The following is a 25,094-nucleotide window of genomic DNA, read 5'->3' as shown; positions in this document are numbered from 1 at the left end:
TGCTGGAACAGAAAAGGGCCTTCCTCAAACTGTTCCCACAAAGTCGGAAGCATAAATTTGTCCAAAATGTCCTGGTGAGCTGAAGCATTAAAATTTCCCTTCACTGGAACTAAGGGGCTGAGGCAAACCCCAGAAAAACAAGCCCATGGCGTTATCCCTCCTCCACTAAACTTTACAGTCAGCACAATGCAGTCAGGCAGGGAACGTTCTCCTGGCATTTGCCAAACCCAGACTCGTCCATCAGACCGCCAGATAAAGAAGTGTGATTGGTCACTCCACAGAACATGTTTCCAGTGCTCCAGAGTCCAGTGGCGGCGTGCTTTACACCGCTCCATCCGACACTTGCTGTTGTGCTGGGTGATGTAAGGCTTGCATGTGGCTGCTTGGCCATGGAAACAGTTTTTACCACCTGGTGGCTGAGTTGCTGTGGTTCCTGAACACTTCCACTTTGCAATAATACCACTTACAGCTGATGGTGGAATATCTAGGAGGGAAGAAATTTCCCCAACTAACTTGTTGCAATGGTGGCATCCTGTTACATTATTGTTACAGTGCCAGGCTCAAATTCAGTGAGCTCTTTAAAATGAGCCATTCTTTCACACATGTTTGTAAAGGCAGACCGCATGGCTAGCTGCTGGATTTTATACACCTGTGGCAATGGGAATGAATGAAACACCTGAATTCAGTGATTAAGAGATGTGTCCTTCAAGTACTTTTGTTCATATAGTGGAAGAACTGTCCTTCCGTGTCAGAAATGATGACAAAAAAGACCCTGGAAGGAAAGAATAGTTTTTAGCTGTCCTTTCCTTTTCAGATACCAAACATCCCTGGCAGCACAGAGCTCTCTTGTGCTGCTGCAACAATGAAATTAACATGAGAAACTTTGAAAACCTAATAATATTTCAATAAATCACTTTGTTGTTGCCCATTTTTGTAGCAATATAGAAGAACAGTAGATCAAACACTACTATATTTTCAGCCGTTAACTTGTAAATTATAATGTTATCAACTACAAGTGACAACAGTAATAGACTAATGTTGATCACTTTTCAGTAACTGCTAAGCAAATGTCATGAAATTCCCACTTTCCAAAAACTGTCTACCACTGTGTGTGTCCATTCATATGAACTAAAATTACAGCATTTTTGACAGCACAGAGAGCGAAGGGTCTGGATATAAAACGGTGGCTTATTCACAACTAGCGACAGTGCGCCACTGCCTTCAACACACACAGGCCAGTGCCACTGAATGCGGCGCGCCAATGCGTGAGCGCAGTCGCATTCGCAGCACTTGAACCCATGCAACCACGGCACCCAAATGTTGCCTTGTGCCGTGTGCCACACAGAAAAGGGAGAGACTTTGGACTTGCGCGACGTTGAAGGTAGCGAAAACTTTTACATGAGGACATTTTCTTTGTGTCGTCTTGGGCGGAATTGCTTTCTGGACCACGTAAGGATTTAAGTGTCAACCGGATTGATCCTGTGCGCTCACCTCGTTGTTGCGGTGTTTCCCACAGCACTTGAAAGCATCATCAAGCTCAACCACGCTCTCCTCCTCTCAGTCTCCACCTTCAGTCATTCTCTGGTGCTCCACACCTCCCTCCGCTGTCCCCCACTGCCATCCTTGTCAGGCAGGCAGACGTAGAGAGTGTTTGAGAGAGAGACATAGGCGGTGAACGGCAGCGGGGGGAGAGAGAGAGAGAGAGAGAGAGAGAGAGAGAGAGAGAGAGAGAGAGAGAGAGAGAGAGAGAGAGAGAGAGAGAGAGAGAGAGAGAGCACCAAAACAGGCTGTCAGACAGTCCAAAAGGGAGGCAGGGGACACCAACCAGGGGATTGTGAGGACACAAGGATGCGGCTCACCGTCGCACTGCAAAACTAAAATAGATATTAGCCTACTTTTTACTTATCATTTAGGGCTCAGACGACATATAGGCATTTGGAAAAAAAAAAAAAAATCTACAGTAACTCCTCTCGGACTTGATAGTTGGAACATCAGTGTGCTCGGCTGTGGAGAGACAGGCAGGGTGCCATGGACCCGCTGCTGCCCGTCGACACCGAGGTGGACACCGCCAAGGAGGCGAGGAGGAGGATCCAGTTTTCCGTCCCGTCCTCCGTTCCCACCCAGCTGGACCCACGACAGGTGGAGATGGTGAGGCTGTGTGTGTGTGTGTGTGTGTATGTGTGTGTGTAGGTGTGTGTGACAGAGAGAGAGACAGACAGACAGACAGACAAGCAGGTGTGCGTCCTGTTTGAATGCACATGCACATGGTGATGATAGTGGTGTGTGTGTGTGTGTGTGTGTGTGTGTGTGTGTGTGTGTGTGTGTGTGTTGGAGGCGGGGAGGTCATACGTGGGTCGTAGCCTACTATCAGAACCTGTTTGTGCATCAGCAAAGCCGTGTGCCACTTTGTGCTGCCTGCTGCCTGTCTAAAGATAGAAATCAGTTCTTCCTCAACACACATCTGTGCTCTCATTTCACAAACCTCTCCGTGACAGACCTCATCTTCACTGAGCTCCTTAAAAGTGTTATTCATGCACTGAAGCGGCTTTGTCTCACACTCTTCTTCAGTGGATGTGGGAAAGTCACAGAGAGGTTAAACTGCAGATTGTCAGCTTTATCTTCAGGTTTACAGTTGAAGTGCTACATCCCTTTTGTCTCCAAACTATGGAAAAATCTAACTTGCTAAAACTCAGAAGTGATTGTTGTTGCACTTGTGGTGCTACTGTCTCTGTGCTTTGGGATCTGAGGCAGCACACCATGTCAGAGAGGCTGACAGTTACATAACTAGCCCGGCACGACTTTGCAGAACTCTGTATTTTTATGGGTGTTACTCTGCTCTGTGGGCAGCAGAGAATGGACAGTGCTGGGATTAAACTAAGATGTGCAGCCGCAGTTTTTGTACCTATGAAAAGTGATGAGGCAAGTCTGCCCTTCAAAAAGATGAAGCACTATAGAGGAGGTGGCGTGCGTGTGTCTGTGTGTGCCAGTGTGTGTGTGTGTGTGTGTGTGTGTGTGTGTGGCTGCTGGTGGGCGGCTGGATGTACTGTAAATAGGATGATGTACTGCAAAAATATAAAATATGAGATTATGTACCAGCATAGTGTAACACATAAAGAAAGCCAGAGTATTTACAAGCTCTGATATAAAATTAAGCATATGCCAGTATTTTTGGTCATTTCGCACCTCAGTAGGGATGCACCAATATGTTTATTTTTTTTTTTAGGTCAATACCGATATTGATGTTTCCCACCCATATCAGCTGATGTGAATGCTTTTAAGAAAAGTAATGCCAGCACAGACGATAAACTAAGCTATTCAGACAGGCCTGTGTTAATATAAGTGTTTTTTTTATTTGTTTGTTTGTTTGTTCGCTTTTTTAACAAAAGGCCATGCTAGTTTTACTCTTTTGAAAGTGACACACTTTTGGAAAAAAGGTCACACAAAGTGCCAGTTCCACAGTCAGAGAAATAATAATATTGCTGTTGGTTATTTAAAGCTGATAACAAAGTGCCGATATATTGGTCTATCCCTACATTGGAGCAAATTCAGGTGGAATGCATGAATTTGGTCAGATATCAAAAGTGAAGTTATGCAGTGTGAGCAGAAGTTTTGTGGCTCAGCGCAATATGAGTGTGTGAAACTGACAGAAGGGCAATAAGGTCCATCAAGGTAACACTCAGACAACTTTTGGACACAAAGCCCTCGGCAAATGACGGTCAAAGCAAAACCAAGACATACCATCCGTTCCTCCCTCTCCCACCTAGATGTGTTCTCGAGAAAAGCTCATATCTTAATGCAGCCCTGGCCCGCTGCTCCCTGGAGGCAATTCTCCACTGGAGGAGAAAAAAACAACCAGGTGCACCGTCAGGAAATCTCCTTTCTCCCCTGTAGAGAACTCTGGATCATGGGGCATCTGCTTGGACAGCTTACGTCTGTCCAGAATGTAGAAAAAATATTTTGGCGCTCAGATGTTTCTCACACATCTGTTGTTTACGCCCAACTTTGCAGTCAGTGGGGCTTTGGAACGCATTCTTCACCCCTCCTAATGTGGAACCATCCACTTGGTTGCTTTTCTTAGGGATTCAAGGTTTTATACGCCACTCAGCAGGAATCACCTCGATGCCTGGCACCATGAGCTGCATCTGTTTTCATGGAAATCAGACTCAAAGTATCTGTACAGTAGCTGCATTATAACCAGTGTTGGAAACCTTTCATTTATTTACTCACGCTCTTATGGTAACAACTTATTTTATTCAAACTTTCCACATTACCTTACTTCACATTGAAGTAAGGATTCAACTTACAAAGCTGACAAAAGACTCAACCATTAAATTTTATGCTGGTTCCATGTTTTATGTCAGTTGACTCTCAACAGTCCTCACTTCAGTCTACCCGTCCAAGGGTCTCGACAGTTCAGTTGTTAATTAGCCTCTATTGACACTCATCCTTGTAGGCTGTGTCAGGTTGCTACCTTGCTTGAATTCAAAAGAACCAAAAGATTAACTCAGTTATGACTGGTTCAGAGTCTGGCAAGTTGTTGTTCATCAAGGCAGCTCTGAGTGCTGACAGGGTCATTATCACATCAACAGCCTCTTTCTAAAACTCTGTGAAGGATGTCACGACCTTTTCTTCGCAAGACATGTGAAGATCTGAACTCACTGCCCCCGAAATGTTTGGAAAGGGCGCAATGTGAACAGACCACCTGACCAAAGACCAGTGCATACAGGATGTACGTGAGGGTCAGCTGTGTGTGGAAAAAAACAGTCATAACATTAGCATAGAAATGGTGTCCGGTCGAATGGAGAAAGAGACAGATAAAGAGATAAATGGAGTTGGAGGTTGAGACAGAGGAAGAGATGCCTGAGAGAGGGAGAACGATGAAGAAGAGAACAGAAAAGAGAATAAAATAATTGACAGAAGGCATGCAAGAATAGGAAAAGGAATTATCATTGGCCAAGGAGTCAACTGATTAAAAGGAGATTTGCTGTGGATGGCTGAGGCCTGAATCAAGGGTGGAATGGCAAGAGTAGCTAATGCCAAGAAATAACACATTTTCTCCACAGCACAGCCAAGAGCTCTGCTCCAATCAGGTTGTGTCCAACATACGCAGAGTATTCCCTTCTGTTCACGTTAACTGATTATTCTCATTGACAAACTGGAGTGATGGAATTATAATGAGAGGCAACTTTCAGAACTGAATCCCACGACCACCTGGGACATTTTGGGTAGGAGAAAGATGAATCAAAACCCATTTATTTACTTTGGACGTGCCCTTGACTAAGATGTAATAACGCCAAATGGCACTGGTACACTTGTTCCCAGGTCCAAATCCATGCTTGCAAATTGCATGGTTAAATCAGGTTTAAAATCAGAGGGGGGAAAAAAATGCCACCAAAGTCGTGAGTCCAATCTTTCATGGTGTGATGTTCCTCGATCAATGCCCTCTCACCTACCTTTAGAAATCCCGCGATTGAAAACTAAAGGTCAAGTGGTTCCAGGGTTGGATTTATCTTTGCTAGATTGAATGTGTTAAATCAGTGAAATAGTCCATTCAACATTTATAGAGGATTATTCATCTAATAAATTAAGGACAATGTATGTGCACAATGTACACCATTTGTGAAGCAAGGGATTTATGCCTGTATTGGATGGTCCGGCTTGTTAAGTGGATTGGTTATTTCTGTGTCAGGGGTTCTGTAGGGCAGCGGTTCTATCCTTGTGATTATGTAATATTTAGCATCAAGATTAATGTATGAAAGTTGAAAACAACAAATACCATAATGGTCATCCTACCTGGAAAGATAAGCACTGTCCTTGTGTACTAATATTTTAAGAGGCACAATCAAAACTGAAGCATGACCACAATGTGGGTCACGCTTCCGGTCTGCATGGCCGGGCTCACAACATCACACAGTGAGATGTTGTGAATCATTATTTTTCTAATGTTGCTGGAGAATTCTCCAAGTGGGAACAAAAACTAAAAACAGCAAAGTGTGTGGCTGGAAAAGTCTTTGATCCAGCTTTCCTTACAGTGTGGTGTTGTGTAATTGGTTGCACCAAAATAGATTGCCTGTTTTGTAAGTTTCTCACCCTGTTTAACCTCACTTTTTTAAGTCGTGTTTTTCAGCCACTTCTCCGTGAAAGAGCTTACGTGTCAGTGGAGAACATTTAAGATGGCATGCCATACGTCTGTCCCAGTTAGCCTTATGTGTGATTGATGATGATTCACAGGCTTTTACTGACAAGTGTGCAAGTGCTTTGCAGGTGCTTGGGTCCATTGATGCAGCAGTTAGAAAATCACTGTGCTACTATCTGGTATTTGAATGCACCATGAATCTGAATCAAGTTGGTTGATGATTTTTTGACACCATACTGCCTCGTATGTTTCCCCAAGGTACAAATGAATCAATAAAACAGAAGAAACAGTCCCTTGTAATTTATAAATTGTTGCTTTGTGGGGCCAATTAAGGTTTTGACTGAAGTGTTGTGCAGTGATGTTTAAGTCTGAAGTTGTATGGGGGCGTATGTGGTGTCCTGCAAAATATGCACTGGAAGTGATCAAAGTACAGAACACGTTGGATGGAGGTGTGGTTGTTGTTGTCAGGAGTGGCTTTGTTGGTGATGTGACCAGAGAGCAGTTGTCATTAGGAAACTCATCTCTTCACAAAAAAGTAAATTACCTTATATTTAGATATACACAATATTTCATGACTTCTCATGGGAAAAACATCCAAGTAGTCCAAATCACTTCGAATTTTGTAAAGAACATTTTACTGTGTTTTATTCAATAAATATCCCAAGGGCATGTCCAGTTCACATAATTTATGTGCAGTGATCCAAAACAAAATTGAAATAAGGGAACATTGTATTTAAAGGCAAAACTTAAGTAGAAAGGTACTGCAGAGGAGAGAAGTCAGTGTCCTGATTCTGCACCATTCTGACAGAAAGGACAAAGAAGTCAATATGTTATGTAAACCTATGGACAAAGGAAGGCAGACAGTGAATGCAGTGTTGCATCCAGCAGCCCAAGGCTGAAAATCCAGCTGTCTTCACACTTTTTGAATTTGGCCGTATGATGAAACCTGCTCAGGGTGAGCAGAACACAGTGGAGGTGTGCAGCCTCAGTGTGCTGTCTCTGCTTGGCCGGTGCAGGTCAGTGCAGAGTCTGGGAAAAGGCTCTGCACTCTGACAAATCAGGATGACTTGTTAAGACTGTGAGTTACATGCCTGCCAGCTGTGTGTGTTGGCAAATTAAAGTATAACAAATAAAATTCAATAACAGCTCATTACAACCTAAGTAACACTACTGCTAACATACAGTCAGTAATGCCTACCACAGTAAGACATCTTCAAGTAACAATAAGTTAACACCTAATGTTGTAAAATGATATGACTTCTCTCATCAGGAAACCACAAAACATGAAATGATTCTAATGCTTGCTTGCCAAATACTTCCATAAGCCATTTCATTTGTAGAGAAATGTGAAAAGCAGTCTTCCAGTGCAGCTGCACTGAGCGACCACAGGCATTTTAGACACGTACAGTTCAATACTGATTTATTGAAAATATTGCAGCCTCTCAGTAACATCAGCATTTGTCGATGCTTGACCTTCTGGCAAGCGTGATTAAAATAAATAAATAAATAAATAAAAATAAAACTCTCAAAAAAAGGGCACTTTGTCCCTGACATGCCTTTTATGAGAGATGTCTGTCAAGTGGCTCAGTTTTTTTCTATTGGTGCATTTAAATTATTTATATCAGCACATTTTGACAAGTGATTGGATTCCATATAGTTCATATTCAAATTGAAATTTCCCTCACACAATAAAAGCACTTTCAAATCCAATGTGTGAATGACAGAAATGTATGATTCTTCCCTGGTGGAGTGATCCAGAAGCGTAAGAGTAACTCCAGTGTGAAAGCTGCCCACACATTTCACACCTACACTCCTAGCTATGATTGGCTAAGCAGCCACTTGTATCTCACAAAAGCAACATTATCATAATACATCATAGAGAGGGGATAGAGCTAAATCAATTTTGCATTGCAAAAGGCTTTCACACTGTTCATCTGTTGTCACCCAGGAAGCAGCTATAGCCTTTCCTTTTTATGAATAATCCCAGGTCAGTATAGTGTGAACTTCGCCAACTCATCAGAATAGGTGAGAATGACATCAAACCATTTTTTCTACCACTGAAAGAGCTTCATTGTGAGAGCATTTTATTTTTAGCATTCATGCAGCCATGTGAGTTTAAAAACAGTCATCCGCTGATATTGGCTGTCCAAGGCAATATTCACAACCACCACTGTTTCCTTACTTTCCCTTTGGGAACCCAAACTTAAAACCAGCTTTCTGCATATGTATTAAACCCTGCTGTGTGGACTCTGACAATACTGTGTTGTTTTTTGTGTTTTAAAAGAAATAATTTTGTCTGCTAGCTGCCATCAATAATAAAGATGAAAAAGGCCAGAAAAGTGGCTGCAGGGCTGTTGATGTCAGAGCTCGATGGTTCAGAAAGTCTTGTGGAGGTTATTGCTGTCAACAAGAGCTATGTTCACAACATGAAGGCAGATCCCAACATCAGTACAAAGGAAGCAGAACATGAGATGTTTTTGAATATTATAGTGGATGAAATATTATAGTGGATACTGTACAATAAGTGTGAAAAATGTTTTTTTTTTTTTTTTTTTTAAATATCCTAATTATTCAATAGTTGCTGTATGGAATCATATTTTCATACCGAGCTCAAACTGATTTGAGACATTACAATTGCTGATAGTCAATAGCAAAATCTGCTCTCCTACTCTCCTCCTCCTAATCCTAATCTCCTCCTTACAGAGTGTACAAGGAGATGATGCCTAGAGCCTACAGGGATGCAGGATGTTGTGTTTTTGTTTTTAGCCTGCAGTTTGTAACCTGTGCAGTGAAATCCGTCTACCAGGTCACTGTGATTCACAGGTTCAAGTAATCTGTCCCTCTTCCGTCTAGTTATCCAGAGCCCGCCCTTAAACCCAGGCAGCCTCGTCACAGTCAGTGTATTTTCCTTAACAGGAACTAGTGAATAGAATGCAGAACAACAAATATGAATACAATGTAATACACCAATCACAGAGACTGAGGCAGATGAGCATGCACTTTAAAAGAACCAGCAAGCCTTTGAAAGCGAGAACAGAGACGTGTAGTCACACATTTGCCTGTGAGATGTCCTTGAGCTCAATTTAAATCTACATTCTGACACTCGCTAACTAAAATCTGAGCAAGTTATGAACATGACTCATAAGGAGTGGTCATATTTTTTTTTTTTTTACACTGACTGCTGAATTATCAAAATATTTTGAATGAGTTGAATGAGTTGGAACTGGTTATCCGGAAAACCTGGAATGTAAAGCCACTGAATTGGATCCACTTTCCCACCAAACTGATTTTGGGGAGTAAAATAATGTAGGGAACACATAAGGCACACCATCAGCAGTGACAGGAGCCCAACCACCTCCCAGCACTGATCAGTAAAATGTGAGAGAGCTACTACAGCATGCCAAAGACACCAAAGAGGATTTTAGTAGACATGCGTACAGTGGTGAAATAACAGATGAGGCAGCAGGGTTGAAAAAGCAAAAGGATTACTGCCAAGTGATGATACCAAAATAGAGTAAAATAGTAAGCAAATAAAAAAAAAAAAGTAATCCAACCAGCTCTGTGCTGATAACACCCATAAACCAGGGAATCATTTCTAACAAGTTATAATCCCGACTTGGGAAAAATAAATAATAAAAAATACACATGCACTGTGTTTTGATATTTGATATGTATGCTGAGGCTTTCTATCTACTCTCTTCTTGATAAGATTCGACGTCGGAGGCCAACACCAGCCACACTCTTCAGACTGACAGACCCTCCGTCGCCGGATGAAGACAGTGGCTCTCACCAGGTAGATCTCCTCAGGCACTCTGTTAGGACTTAGAGCAAAAATCTGTCCTGAATCGAACCTCAAACACCATCAAACACAGCTGCTGGCAGGTCATATATCTTTCCTTTCGGGGTCCATTTGTTATTTGGTGGTGTATTTTCCTTTTTTGCAGATAATATGTTAAATACTAAAGGGTTTAAAGGGTCTCTATCATAGAACTTACTAAGCACATAAAGCAGTGCATAAAGATTTAATTCAAGTAAAAGAAAGCATTCAACAATGGGGTTTTCATATGACAGCAGTAATATTATTCACAGAGAAAAGGCAGTCCAGGCAGTCACAATGTCCCATCTTTGTGCCGACTGCAAGGCTCAAAATTCTGCTGATTCTAAATATTTAACTGAATGGACTTTTAAACACTGCTTCCAAATATCAATCCACAATGTTTCTGTGTAATTTGGCTGTTTCATCACATTTTTTAAATGAATTTTGTTGGATAAAAGCAATTGTTCTTTTGTTTCTCTTGTAAACTAGGTATCATGAAGCATTCCTAACAACTTGTAGCTGACTTGGTGACGAGTTTTGCATCTTGGCAAAGCGTACCGTCTGTTCACAATATTGTCATATTCTAATCTGGCTCATGACTTTTTTTTCAGCCCAGTCACCGGGGAAAAAATTTAGGCATTCTATGTTTCTGCAAACCAAGTATATGTTGAAATGTAACATTTTCAAGTTTTGTGATGTAGTATAAAAGGAACAAATAACACTGTGTTATAAGGTAGGTGGGGTGGCTGATGGCACGATCAGTGGCTCATATTAGTGAACCTTTTCTAACATTTGGAACCTTAACCATGACCTTTTCCTGACCTCGGCCAAGTTGTTTTGGTGGCAGACAAAGCTAACAAAGCCAGCAAAAGTGGCTTAAGTAGCTACGTCTACAAGTGTAAATGTTGATATGCAACATTCAAGCGACTGGGTTGCTTTTATCATATGCTGTCACTGTAGACACAAGTAATCTTAAAATGAAAGCATTTCCTCTATTTTGTAATTCATCTGAGCCTACAGCGCTTTGGAACAGGGCTGTGAAGCCAAAACAAAAACTGTCTCTGTGTTGCAGTGGGTGCTGGGCGAAAATGGAGCCTTGAAGGCCAAACTGGTGAACACGTCAGCCTACCAGCCACCCTCACTCAAAGGTACAAGCACTGTCATGAGTGTGCGCATGTGTGTGTGTGTGTGTGTGTGTGTGTGTGTGTGTGTGTGCATGTGAGTGTATGTGTATGTGTTGTCATTTATGTAACAAATGGCAGTAGAAGAGCATTTGGGAGACCTAATTTTGCTGTGGCCATGACCATGTGGTCCATATAACCATTTAGAATAGTATCCAAAAATCTGTGGTGAGAGGTGGGTGTATGTAGATATATAGATATATGTGTGTTTGTGTGTGTGTGTGTGTGTGTGTGTGTGTGTGTGTGTGTGTGTGTATGGTGAGATTAGGGGCAGAGACAGCTGTGAGTCTGTTCTGGATCATCCTGGATTATAAACTGGGCACACAGCTGCAGCATGGACACACACACACACACACACACACACACACACACACACACACACACACACACACACACATACATGCACACACACATGCATGCATGCACACACACACACACACACACACACAGTCTGACATATAAAGTCAGATACATACGAATTAACACAAATAGAAACATACCCTCATGAATATGAGCATATGCTTACACATGCTGACCAACAATACATATGTATGGTGAAGTCTGATAACTTACTAGCTAGACTTGAAAACACTTTTGAATGTGAACCCATATCACACTGGATTTTAGAGAAACATTTACTTGTAACACATTTTCAATCATTTTTATGTTTATCACATTCCTAGTGCTTGCAATTTGCATAGTGTGCATCTCAGTACAGACCAGTAGGACATGGCTGTGTTTGCCTTCCCAGGTAGAGTTCAAATTAAATTCAAAGTGGCCACAATGAATTGCATGTTACATTCATGTAATATCAGAAGGATCTAACAAATGGGTTGACATCTTGTTGCTACAACTTAACAGTGTTCATGTGTTTAACTTGTAAGAAAGCCCCAGTCAAAATAACTTTGCTTGCTACTGTGTTTTCTGCATATCGGGAAACACACATGCCTTCTGTTAAGGAGCATTTGGAACAATTTTAGCAGAAAAAATCATATTTATCCTACCTGTAATTGCCACTAGAAAGTTTACGTGAATGTTTTTTTTCCCAGTCACAGGTTGTGTTTATTTTATTTTATTTAACCTTTATTTAACCAGGCAAGTCATTAAGAACAAGCCTCTTGAAGGAATGCAGGCTACTATCAATATGACTTGAATGCCACATTAGTTCTTTTGCTGAGAAGATGGGCTCCTTTACCCGCCTTTACACCAGATGTAGCACATCACATCACATTTTTCTTTGTTTTACAACACAAAAGGGGGTCCCTTGACTTGCACAGAACACAATTTTTACTTTGCAAATAATACCCAGCTTCATTTCTGTTTTACTATTCCAACTTCATCTTTTCACCTTCACTTTAGGTTACCTGATCTGAATGAATATCTGCTTTCATTGACGCTTTTCACTCCTCTCCGCTCTCCAAAACAAACACTCATGGCAAAAGTGGGGTGCGGTACAAGTAGCAACACATCTTTCATTTTGAGGAGCACAAACTGCTACACAGAACCTGCAGCTTATTCTGCTATTGCAAAAGCATAAAATGTAAATAATGCTCGCAATATATTCATTCATACAGGGGTTTAACTTGGGTTTGCCAATGTGTGGCAATGGTGTATCTTTAGGTGATGTCAACACTATCACTCTCTCTCTCTCTCTCTCTCTCTCTCTCTCCCTCTCTTTGTATTGCCAGCTGTCCAGAGGATGGCCCAGGCCCACCTGCCGTCTCTAGGCGTGAGCTCCTGTGACTCTGTGGAGAAAGGGGAGCCCTCCTCTGGGGAGGAAGGAGATGGAGGGGTGGAGGAGAGCCACCAGAAAGCCTCAGCTACAGGTGGGTGGTGAATGCACTGGCTCAAATTATATAACGGCTCAATCTACAAGCTGTATTTTGTCACATCCTTCCCGATCATGTTATCCTTCTCACGTGCACGTAGGCTCTAAGCACACATGCATCACACATGGATGCTGGCCTCACTTTTGACTCCAAATCCCTTTCTCTTCAGACCAATCAGAGGAAAACAGACCAGTCAGAGATCAGCCTGCCCGGCCGGACAGATCAGCAAGAAGCGCCGAGGACAAAGAGAGACAGGAAGGGAAAGGAGAATGACAAAGCGATGTGACAGTAATGAAGACAGAGCAGAGGGAAACGGTGCTGTCGGATTTTCTTGTCAATACCAGTGTGTTAGCGATGTTCTTACTAGCGTAGCATGGGTGTGCGCATGCATGTGACAAGTGAGATGGATGTGAAAAAGAGAACAAGGGGAGAAAATGAAGGAGCTTAGGAAGGTCAGAATGGTTATGAGCAAGTGAGGAGTGAGGAGGAAAAGTTAACGTGGAGATATCCAGGCTTGTGAAGGGAGCCGTATCTCAGTCAGCCAAGAAGGCCGGGGATAAATTTCAATCAGCCAGTTGGGACCTGTCAAGGGCACTGCAAAAGAAATACGAAAACCTGCATCTTCTTGGTGGCAAATGAGTGTTATTTTGAAGTTACACAGGATTAAGTAGACCAAAATTTGTGTTCTGAGTGCAGAGACGTCCTCCACATGCAAAGAAAAAGTGGTGGAAGGTCGATCCCTACTGGAATTTAACCCAGGAAATGTACAGCACATTTGCCTTCGCAGCTAAATTGCAACTCTTTCGGTTCACTTTCCTCAGCCTGGCAGACTTTTATGAGCAGGGTCAGGTAAGTAATAGGAGGAGGGATTTTAGATGAGATGAGTGCAGTCAAAGCCACGCCAGACCAGACAAAATCACACCAGACTAATTGAAGTAATCACTATAATTACGCAGTACAGTTTTTTTTTTTTTTTGCTTGGATATTATGGAAAGTCCTTTTGTAACATGTTGATGGTTGAATGGAGAAAGTGAGCACACAGGGTATGCTCTGTGTGCAACATATTGGGTGGGAATGGGGAAATTTTTCTTCACTCAAATCTCATGTATTTTCTCAATTTATTACTGTCAACATATAAATGATATTCTGTGTTGATTGTTAATAAAACTACTACATCGCTGGTCAGTGGTGCACGTGTTCTTCTTTGCTCTCAGGAGTTTGTTGTAGTAATCAAGCCCCAAAAATATTGCGACAGTAGAGCATAATATTGAGGAAAGGATAACATCTGCCAAGTTGCAGAATGTCCACACAGTAATTTTCTTTTTCAAACAAAAAGTTTCACAGATAAATTCAACATGAGCAGATGTGGGTCTCTTTCGGGGGGGGGGGTTAAATGTGAAAAGTTTTGGACCCCTTACTTGTACATTTCATAGCCTAGCCAAGGACTGACACCTAGTGGTCAGTGCTCATAATTACATTGCACTTTTCATAAATTCATATCAGAATTGCTGCTAAAACGTTGCAATTATTGATACTGTAACATGAATATGAACATTGTGTCATAGACTTAATGACCCTTTAAGCAATTTCACTTACCTTTCCACCATAAGGGCTTCTCTCTACCCATCTCTGTCTGCGTTTCACTGTATCTTTCAGTATAATATGAAATCAAATTTACATCAACTTGAGGACAGTTAGTGTAACAGTAAAGTGTAATCGCACCAATGAATGTGGGTATTCTCAAGAATTAATGGAATCATTTTTGTTAGTGCACTGCTTATTTATTTGCATTATCATAAATTACAAAGTATGCCACAGCACAAGATGCAGCCCATCTATCTTTTACTAAACAGTTAGTTGTCAAGCAGCTTAGATGTATACCAAAATATAATGTTTAAAAAGTAGTTAGAATGTTAGGAACCTTACAACAGACTGTTTAAAAATATCAAATTAAATGCTTATCTGCTATGCACACACCGGTATTCTAGTATTTAACTCACATCTAAAGTCTAAAGTCATAGCTAAAATCTACTGAAAGAAAGTTAAATTAGTTAAAATTAAAGCATTCACTGTATAGATATCATGCCATATGTTGTAGTAGCTGTGTTTGGACTGCAGGAGGCAATGCATTCTTAAATGTGAATCTTGCACCTTCATCACCCTCAATCACGCTCACAGAAGACATTGTTACCCATAGTACACGGATAAAATAAAATGAGGGATGAAGTGATATAATTGTCAATTCTTTTTCATGTTTGGTTTATCATTTCCCCAGGAGACTCAACTAAATTATTTGTAGAATAATTTTAAAATGTGCAAGAATTAAATAATGTGTATGTGTAAAAGAATTAAGGATCACAAGCAAAATATCCCATTAACCAATTCATAATAATATTAGTAGTGAAATTATTACTTAAGAGAAGCTCAGTTTAATCTATTTGTCCCTTCACCTTCATGATTACCTTACCAATTTCACTTTTTATCCCACTGATTCACCTCCTTTGCCTCTACTCCCACTCACCGTTTAATCCTTCCTCGCCTTTACAAAGAACACCCCAGACACATCATCGACTCCCACCCTCATATCCGCAGGTAGCACGTAAACCTCCAGCCTGATCAGAGTAAAGCCACTCTCCTTCAAACTAGCACAGACTTGGGCCTCGTCAAGTGGCACCACAGGGATCTTTATGCCAGGCCCGCCGAGATAGTAACTCTCACCCAGGGCTCCGATGAGGAGAAGGTGGCCTCCAGGTCGAAGGAGCCCCTGAATGTGGATCAGGGCTCTTTTGAAAGCAGGAAAGTCAGGGCTGACGCTCTCCAGGCAGAAGGAGGACACCAGGCAGTCGGCCCCAGCTGAGGGAAGGGCGTCACGGGCCAGAGGCTGAGGGCGGTGCACATCTATAGGGAGGACGTCCGAGACCACCAGACGCAGCCGGGCAGCTTTCTCTGTCCATGCCGAGGGCCTAATAATATCATTGAATCAGACAAATCAAATACAGATGTTGCCATAGACTTTTTACCATCTAGATTTAAGATTTGGTTTCTGAATATATCAAATTAACTCTGATCAAATATCTTATAAAATTAAGTTTTCATCCGCACAGGCACATAAAAACGAAGGGTTTATTTACAGTCACAGTTAAGAAAACCACACAGTATGATGCATCGCTCAAATGGGAGGACCAACATCAAACTGCTTTATGAAATCCAGGGATCATCAATTTTGTTCTCAAGGGTTCTATATTGTCCCAGAATGCAGTGCAATGTGGAAAGGGAGTAAATGAGAAGTTCATAAAACTAGGACAGAGTTTGATGAGATGCATGTTTTTTGTTTTTGTTTGTTAGCTGTTTTTCAAATTTGAAGTTAGAAGGCATCAGAAGGTGCTGACGTGTTGCCTCATAACCTGTTAGTAAAAAATGGTTATCATACTAACTGCCAAAAAACAGTATACTATGGAGATGTGTATATGGTAAGTATTATTTAGTATTGGTATATAGTATGCTTTTGGGACACAGCTCAGGTGGGGGTAATTAACAACCAGGAAGGAACAAAAAGCTTAAAGCAGATTACACCTGAGACCTTGTGACACACTATAAAGAACGAGGCTGATGAGTGCTTAGCATGTTAAAACCCAGGAAAGTACAAACGCAAACAGACACCAATTGTATGAACTGTGACTTGATGAAGCCTCGGTACACTGGTTGTTTACTTTCCAGATGTACTTAAAACTTGACAATCCTTACAGCTTGATTGACTGCTCACCGATTTAAGTAGTATTAAGGCACACCTTTATGGCTATTGACATAAAAACTAAACACCTGCAGGATATGGGCCCAGGAGTACTGGAACAGACCTTTTCCACTGCAGACATTTTCACATGAAATAGCAGACATTAATTAAGGTTCCATTACATGTAAGTTTAGCTATTCATGTCAAAAGGTCTGCAGTTAAAAAAAGTCTATATTGTCACCTGCTCCGGGTACTGTGAAACCTTGCGACCAGCTGTAAGGAAGGTGATATTTATTTTCCAACTAATACACATACACATTATGGGATTAATTACAGTCATAGTTAGGATAGCCACTGGTATGGCATTACTTGAAGGCAACTCTGGTGAAGGGAACGCTGTTTCTCGAGGTCCAATATCTGGCAATCATGAAAGTGCTACAATCTTATGAGGCCTTTTGACACTTTGTCAGTTTGCATGCAGTTTGCAACTTGACTCATATACAGATGATTCTGCGCTATATCATAAGATAATCAGCTGTGATACATCAGGATATTTATAACTGTGGAAGAAATAATACCCTGTAAATGGCAAAATAAGTTTCTAATAGGCAGGAATCATTCATGTTTTTCAGTGTTTTAATATGCACCATGACTGCAACATGTACATAACAGGGGAGCAGTTCCAATTAAAATACCACGATATGTTGATATTTTGTCCCACCCCTAATCACCAACCCCCACACCCGATATCTGGTAGACATAGGCCAGGTGTGGCTTAATAAAAAATCTTCCTAGATGCATGCCCTCAAGGACTGGATGTACCAACAGCTGATCTTGGCAAGGTAACTGATAATAAGACAAAGATTCTCATCCCTAACAAACAGTGAAAAGTCATTATATTATATTAGACATAGTAGAAAACAGATTTGGTCGTACCGTCGTCCCTCCAGCTTGCAGACGTGCTGCAGGTAGGGTGTCCAGTCTATGCTGTCTCCTCCCTGGCCCTGCAGCCAGCGCTTCAGCTCCTGACGGTTCACCTCCAGGAAGTCTGTGAGGAGCACCTTGCTGAAAACCTCACAGCCACTCAGCACCTGGTACAGGGTGGGGCCTGAGCCAATGTCCACCAGCACCTCGCCACTCACATCACCTGGGAAGACAAAGAGTTTCTCTCCGAAAGGCTCCATGATATTAAATTACATCTCCTGTTTAATATCTTAAGAAAAAGAAAACAGTAAAATACTAAGAAAATACTAAGCCAGGATCAGGACTAGATGAGCCAATGAGGCTTGGAATAGCAAGAAAAAGATCAAATGGAAGGTGAATAAATCAGAAACATGCAATTAAGATCCTTGAAACTTTAAAAAGACTGTAAGCCTTGACAACAACTGGCTGGCAGGAACTTGCTGAAGAGATATGAAACCTTGTCTGTTAATTTCACAAAAAAGGAGAAAAAGATGAAGAAGATGAAGATGCTGAAGGGAAGGAAGGTTTGCGGAAAAAGAGCAAGTTGCATAAAAAGTGGGAGGAAGAGTGACAAAGAAGAAAGAACAAGTTTGAAATATTTTCCTCTGTAAGATCAAAGTGGCTGCTGGCAAGAAATTAAGGTATACAGTTAAATACTGAGCACTTATGAAATTGCTATGAAAATGCTATTGATCATGTCATTTACATACCAAATTAATACTGACGACGATTTTATTTATCTCTTGATTCATTAATTGATTGACTGATGTGTATAATACATGCAGCCTCACCAGGAACCAGTTTGCCAAAAGGATAGACACCCTAAAACCTGAGACCTGTAGCATTTTGGAATGACACTCATACACACATGTACACTTTCCCATCTCCTTACCTTCAGTAAAAGCTCTGTGCAGGCAGCCCAGTTTCCATGGCACGATGCTGTCCTGTCGTTCAAAGTCAGCCCGAGGTGCGGTGTAGTTATATTGCAGATAGGCCGCAGGGTCAAATCCCTTGTAGCAGGCCGCCATAGCAGCAATACCAGCTTCTGTTCCCTTGCTCTCCATCCTTTTCCTCTCTTTGCCTATGTCTTTTCTTGTCCTGTCTGTGTCTTAGGCTGCGTTCTCCAGAAGTGGGAAGTCTATGAGGATATGACTTCGCACCTCAGAGTATTTAAGAGGTTGAGTTCAGAGCAAACTGAACCCCCTAAGGAAAGTGTTTGCCTGCCTTTTATGTAAATACGATTATGCAAATAACTGCATAGCCTTCTAACAGCAGGCCATATGACATGTACGGCTCTCTTTCTTTGTATCTTCTATCTTTCTCACCTCTCTGCCTTTACTTTCTTAGTTGATTTCTCTGCTCCTCTTGTTGGTGGTCAGTCTGGTCTGCTGTGTCCTTCAAATATATACCTGCATGTGTGTGTGCCTCTCTCTGTTTGTGTGTGTGCATATGCTTTGGGCTAGTCAGGGCCTCACTGGCAGAGATAGCGATCCTCTTTTTGGGCCCTTGTGGCCACCTGATAGCATTTGTCCTGTCCACTTTCCCTGCCCTGAGGCGCTGATGCCATCGTATCATGGGGCTTTCTCCAACAGTAGACTCACTAATGGACACCACATACCGCTTTCAGGCATCGCACCCACCTCTCTTAGTCCCTCACTATCTCCACAATCACTATAAAGGGCCTTTTTTCACTCAGACAACAGACCAGGTTTGTCATTATCAATTAAGTGGCAGCCATTTTGCTTCAGTGATGTCCATGGAGAGTGTTGGACAGATAAGGTATAGTGAGTTGCGGCAAAGCATGGGATAAGTTTCTTATATAAGATTCAGACAAGTGATGTTAAGTAACAAGGTAAACAATAAAGGATTATGGTGCGTGTAACATGAGGCTGTCATAGAAAGCTGAAGGTACTACTAATGTAAACAGTGCCTTGCCAACAGCCTCTCTCAATGTACACAGATTTAAAGGCCCATTTAAAGAAGCAAGACGAAATGGGAGCACTGGCATATCCGTTCGTTCGTTATTTATTTATCCTTTATTTAGCCAGGAGGGTCCCATTGAGATACAGTATCTCTTCTTCCAGGGGGTCCTGGTCAAGATGGCAGCACAATTACTTTAACATAAAGACAATTTCACATGAAAGAACGCAAAAAAACACATAAAAGCAAGGGAAATAGTGACAGAGAGAAGGTATGCAGGCTATACCAGTGATATCCAAACGCAGAAAATACATGTAATAAGACATTAAATGCATTTTTTTTCACATTTTGAAATCTTTGCTGATGCCAGTTATAGATTATATTCCATTACCTAAATTAGAATTAGACAACTGGAAATTGCTTTTTTGGTGTACCTGCATATTCTATGTATTCTTGTGACAAGTATAATGGAAAATAATCAGACTATATCACTAATATTGACGTCAGTATTCGGAGGAATTATTGTGATTGATTACAGTTTGATTCAGGTAATCAGCTGCCAGCCTCACTCACTCTCGGCCTCAATAACATGACCTCACCACATAAGAAATGGAGACTTTTGACACAAGTTTGCATACTGATTTACCTTTCAAATGCACCTCTACCTTTAAAGGTTTACACATTGATTGATTGATCACCACTCACCACAGATATAATATCGTCATTTTGTGCTATGGGACAATTTTTGCTGATTGAAGTAATTTGCTGCCTGTTCCCAGCACATCCCATAGTGGCAGCTGAAGCTATGTGGAGTGCGGCCATGCACTAATCAAAAGTGTTTTCCCCTGCAGTCACTCTAACACCTCTCCCATCCCTGGCATCTGACCCAGAATCTCAGCCGGCTACATGCGCATCACACACACACAGACACACATACACATGACACAGTGACCCTCTTCACACATCCAAAACATTGCATAGTGTCCAAGGGAGACAAAGTATTTTGAGTACATGATATATAATTCTGGCACATGATACTGTTGATATTAGGATATTTAGGGATTACAATCACAAGGGCCACACTGAATAAACGGGGTCAAGGGCTCTATTTCAAGTTCACAAAGTTCATGATGTGATGTGCTGAGCGCACTGACTTTCCATCAATTTCACTTTTGTGTTCTCAAAAATTCAGCGTTTGTGATTTGAAAGATTTCTGGGTGGATTTTGAAACTTAAAGGCTTATGTTTGCAACCAGAATTCATTGATGGTTAACTCTTTACAAATCAGAGGTGCACTTTGCAATTGCACTTTTAGTTGTTGGTTAACCCACTTTGGTCTTCACCTTTCCTAGTGCCTGGGTTGTGGATTGCGTTCCTTCTTGTGCTGGACCAACACTTAAGTAAATCCTGAACTACAGAATGTGAAACACTTTGCTCACCAAAACAGAAGTAGCATTGTCTAACTTAAATGGAAACCCCAAAATGGACCAGCCACTGAAAAAAGGGGTTTTTAATATTTAATCATAAGGGGCAGTTGCCTTGGATATACACGTAATGATAGATCTGTTGTTTGGTCAAACCAGCTAAGCAGGCAGGGTATGCTGGATGTGAATAGTTTAATGTTTATTTCGGTTACAGTAAGAGCACATTAATCAGCAAACGGTTCCTCAAAAGAAATTATCCTTTAATATTTTAGTAAAGAAAACAAGTTAAATTGTGACAAGCATTATTAAAATAACACAAACAATCAAAGCTCATTCAGCCAGATAATACTCAATGAACCAAGGTTTACCATACACAAAGTTGCAGTTTCCAGCACAGTACAGTGTAGTACAGTTTACATCATACAGGTTTCATTCATTCTAAGTTACAAGCATGGTAGTAGTTGAAACAAAACAAACAAAAAACAAACAAACAAAACAAACAAAAAAATCAATTCATATAGACTTTGCAGCCTTTAAAGTAGGGGAGAAAAATAACAAATCTGAATTTGTTACCCTGCTGGACAAAGAAGTGCATGTATGGCTGCTGTCAGTGCTGTGGACATGGAAAAAACACACCTTTTCTTAAAAACCTTTTCTTCAAAACCTGACTGAAAACCATTGATGACAGACATTTATTAGATAAATGAATGATAGGTGGCCCTTCTCAAATAGAAAACAGTTGACACTTCAGCTGGAGAAAATGAAAGGATTGGTCAAAGGTTTGCCTTTACAGAAGTATTTCAGTCCGTAGAAAATATACATATATTTATATCTATATCTACATCAATATCTATCTATATCTTTACATATGTAAATATATATACTGAGTCTACATCATTTGGACCACTACACAATAGCACACACATGCTACATTTTGAGACACACTTCTCATAAGCATTATGTTCTGATAGTCGAGGCAGTTGGCAGTAAAATATTTCATTGCTATCCCTCTGTGACTTTCTCCTCATTCTCCTTCGGCCCCTGTCAGCCTCTCTGTGCTTCATGGGACAGCTCTCTGCCAGCAGCTCTCGGCATCTTGGTTATCCTCAGCACCTTTGTCTCGACAGGTACCTCTTTGCCTCGACTCGCCCCCACCATGGCTCTCTTTGGCATGGTCACACACCACACTTCTTGCTGGGCGTGTGTCCCACCCTGTTGTGCCCTTGCCCCCGTGGTAGAGGGAGTGGAGGCAGGCTGGTACGGGCTGCTGACTCTGTGTGTTGCGGGGGCCGCTGGCCCCTGGCTGATGGCTCCAGAGAGGCAGCGCTGCAGCAGCCTCCTGGCCTCCCACTGTCGGAGCAGGCTGTGCTTCCCAGAGAGCTCCACCTCCATTACTGTCGACCTGTCAGAGGGTCACAATAAAATTATCCTCTGCTTTCACTGAATAAAGCCTGTCTCTGTAATATTATCCCAACAGTCTGTTTACTTGATTTCAGTGTCTACATTTTGCTCTTCTGTCATTGAAACTCACCATGTGGACTACATAGACACACACAGAAGCATGAAAGCATACATCATAAATGCTTGCAATCTTGTATCTAATATGGCAAGTCCCTTTTGCCTAAAATGCTTATTGTGACTTAGAAATTCACATCTATTTTTTATTTATTTATTTATTTTTACTAAGTTAAGCGCTTCAACAGGCAAGTATTAAGTTTTAGTTATCTGAAATTTAACTAATCGGAACACAGATTTGACTAGTCATTATTATCTCTCAGTTAGAGACAACTGCCCAACAGATCAGCATCACTTTATAGATTTTGCTCAATGGAGCCATTTTGACATCAATAACAGAGTAAACGTGTGTTATTTAACATTAATTAACTTTCTGTTGCTATGGCTGCTTGGAAAAAGGTTTATTGTCACTCCTATGAAAATATTTGGCACCAGCAATCTGTAATTCAGTGTGACTTGTAAAAACATAGCTATTACTTGTGAAAATGTATTTAGGACCAATTAAAAGTAAGTACACACATGTTTAATCTTTATTCTGACAAGTTGGAATTACATTTTTAATTTGGTTGATGGCATTTTGGGCTAAAATTGCTTGCCATGCTATACCACTGTGGTATATTTACACAGTGGCCTTTGTTTTGTATTGTGACCTCCTAGAATGCACGTGTTTCTGTGTGTTAGCAGGGCGAGAGACCATCACTGACCTGTGGTGATGCTGCGGTACGAGGCTGAGGCTGTGCCAGTGGGCGCTGTAGCTCTGTCCTCTCTGCCAGTCCTCCTCCAGGACGCTGCAGTCCAGCTGAGCCGTACCTGCACTGCACATCGCTCCTGCCTGTCCACCAGCCTGTCAGTGAGCAACCGAGCAGGCTGGGTGAAAGAATTTGTGTCAGTGTCAAGTCCCACACTGTCTATTTGCTATCAAAAAAATACAATTTATTTTAGATCAAGACATAATGATGTTTCCAACCCTTATAGACTCTAGGCAAACAAAAATACTCATAATGGTTCAGGCGTTCGCTTGTATTTAACAGATTCATATCCATTAAAAAAACAAGCAAACAAAAAATCTAACAAAATCAAATGTGAAAGACAAATGTGGGTAGTAATTTCAAATTGCTACATGTTGCCTATACTGTGATATAGTAACCATAAAAACAGAGACTATATGATAAGTAGCTCTCTCTCATTTCAGGGGCAGATTTATCATGAAGCCGGTTTCTTCCCATCAATAAGAAGATGTTGCTACCAGCTTCCCTGAAGAAAAACAGGAAAAAAATGTCCTTTATGTCTTCATTTCTTTGCTGTCTGCACACACTGTAAAATGCTGTGATGAGAGCTACAGAGCCTGCCAATTCTCTCGTCATTTGTTTATGGTAATCACACTTATTTCTCAAAATTGATGTTGTAATTTATTGATCCAACATGTTGCGCTTTTAAAAGAAAAGGCAAGAATTTATATTTTGCCCTTTAAAAAAACTGCAGTTCAGCAGAAAAAGATTATTGAATGTTTCAGTTTAAAACACTTACTGTTCTTTCCACCGACTTATTTCCTTCCTCCGGCAATTTGTATTGGTCCTATCTGTTCCTGTTCACCTCTGGCAGTCTCTGACTTTGAAGTTTGCTTCTGTCAAAACTTTCTCACACACTGATGTTGCTCTGCTTGCAGTCAGTAAAGCTGCTCTGATCTTTTTCGCTCTTCCCTGGTGGATAAATGGTCGGCTTGACTGGACTTGGTTGAGACTGAGAGTGTGTGTGTGTCTGTGTGTGTGTGTATGTGTTTTGTGTCGGGGTGTCTTTTATATGATTGTGTGTCTGTGTTTATTTTGGAAAGGCTCTGCTGCCACCTTGACAGTTCTGACACTGGACACCAATCCACTAGCTGCCACTCTGACTGCAGAAATAATGAGATGGGGATAAAGCCTAAAGCCTACACACACACACACACACACACACACACACACACACACAGCCACAGTCCAGTACCAGCTCATTCAGACACACATGGTCATGTTCCCTTCATATGCGCATAAGCATGTACACACACACACACACACATACATGTGCACAGAGACACACACAGCATGAAAACTAAGCAGGTGCACACACACACAGAGATTGGCAGGGGAGACTGAATCCTCCTAAGCTCTCTGCACTTTTCCACCCAGCGGCTTCGACCCCGGTCACCCCTGCCGCCTCCTAATCACCACTGCTGGAAACTTAAACCACATCCAAACAACACAAACACACACTGCATTCTCTAACAAGACTGCATGTGTGTGGGACAAGACAGCTAGACAGATATATCCGCCTCTAAAATCAGCTTTTACAATCTTCTCATCTCCAGCCCATGTGAAGTATATCAAATCTCCCTTTTAGCATCTCCATTTAGTCTGTTTTAAAAATACCTACTATGGGTTTCAACTAAGCTCCCACTTCTATGCAACAACATCATATAGTCATCCCTTAAATATTTGAAATTCTTGAGATATTACATTGAAAGTCAAGGACAAATTCTTGCCATGTTATGCAATTCAGTATACTAAACAACACGAGACTGGATTTTTATTGTAAAACTAGAGT

At 41.4% G+C, this 25,094-nt stretch overlaps 2 protein-coding genes across 2 annotated transcripts; one reads left to right on the top strand and one right to left on the bottom strand.

Moving 5' to 3' along the window:
• The first annotated feature begins 1,819 nt into the window (after window positions 1-1,819).
• LOC115377948 (protein phosphatase 1 regulatory subunit 1B-like) lies at window positions 1,820-14,108 on the top strand. Its single transcript, XM_030078031.1, has 5 exons — window positions 1,820-2,148; window positions 9,846-9,929; window positions 11,026-11,101; window positions 12,823-12,960; window positions 13,133-14,108. The coding sequence occupies exons 1-5, from the start codon at window positions 2,029-2,031 to the stop codon at window positions 13,234-13,236; spliced, it is 522 nt and encodes a 173-aa protein (XP_029933891.1). The 5' UTR covers window positions 1,820-2,028; the 3' UTR covers window positions 13,237-14,108.
• Window positions 14,109-15,487: 1,379 nt separating this feature from the next.
• pnmt (phenylethanolamine N-methyltransferase) lies at window positions 15,488-18,720 on the bottom strand. Its single transcript, XM_030078029.1, has 3 exons — window positions 18,549-18,720; window positions 17,630-17,840; window positions 15,488-15,926 (listed from the first exon to the last, which is right to left on the bottom strand). The coding sequence occupies exons 1-3, from the start codon at window positions 18,718-18,720 to the stop codon at window positions 15,488-15,490; spliced, it is 822 nt and encodes a 273-aa protein (XP_029933889.1).
• Between the last annotated feature and the right edge of the window lie 6,374 nt (window positions 18,721-25,094).

The sequence above is a fragment of the Myripristis murdjan genome, chromosome 19 (assembly GCF_902150065.1).
Source record: "Myripristis murdjan chromosome 19, fMyrMur1.1, whole genome shotgun sequence".
NCBI lineage: Eukaryota > Metazoa > Chordata > Actinopteri > Holocentriformes > Holocentridae > Myripristis > Myripristis murdjan.
The sequence above is the reverse complement of the archived record's forward strand: the minus strand, read 5'-3'. Positions and strand labels throughout refer to the sequence as shown.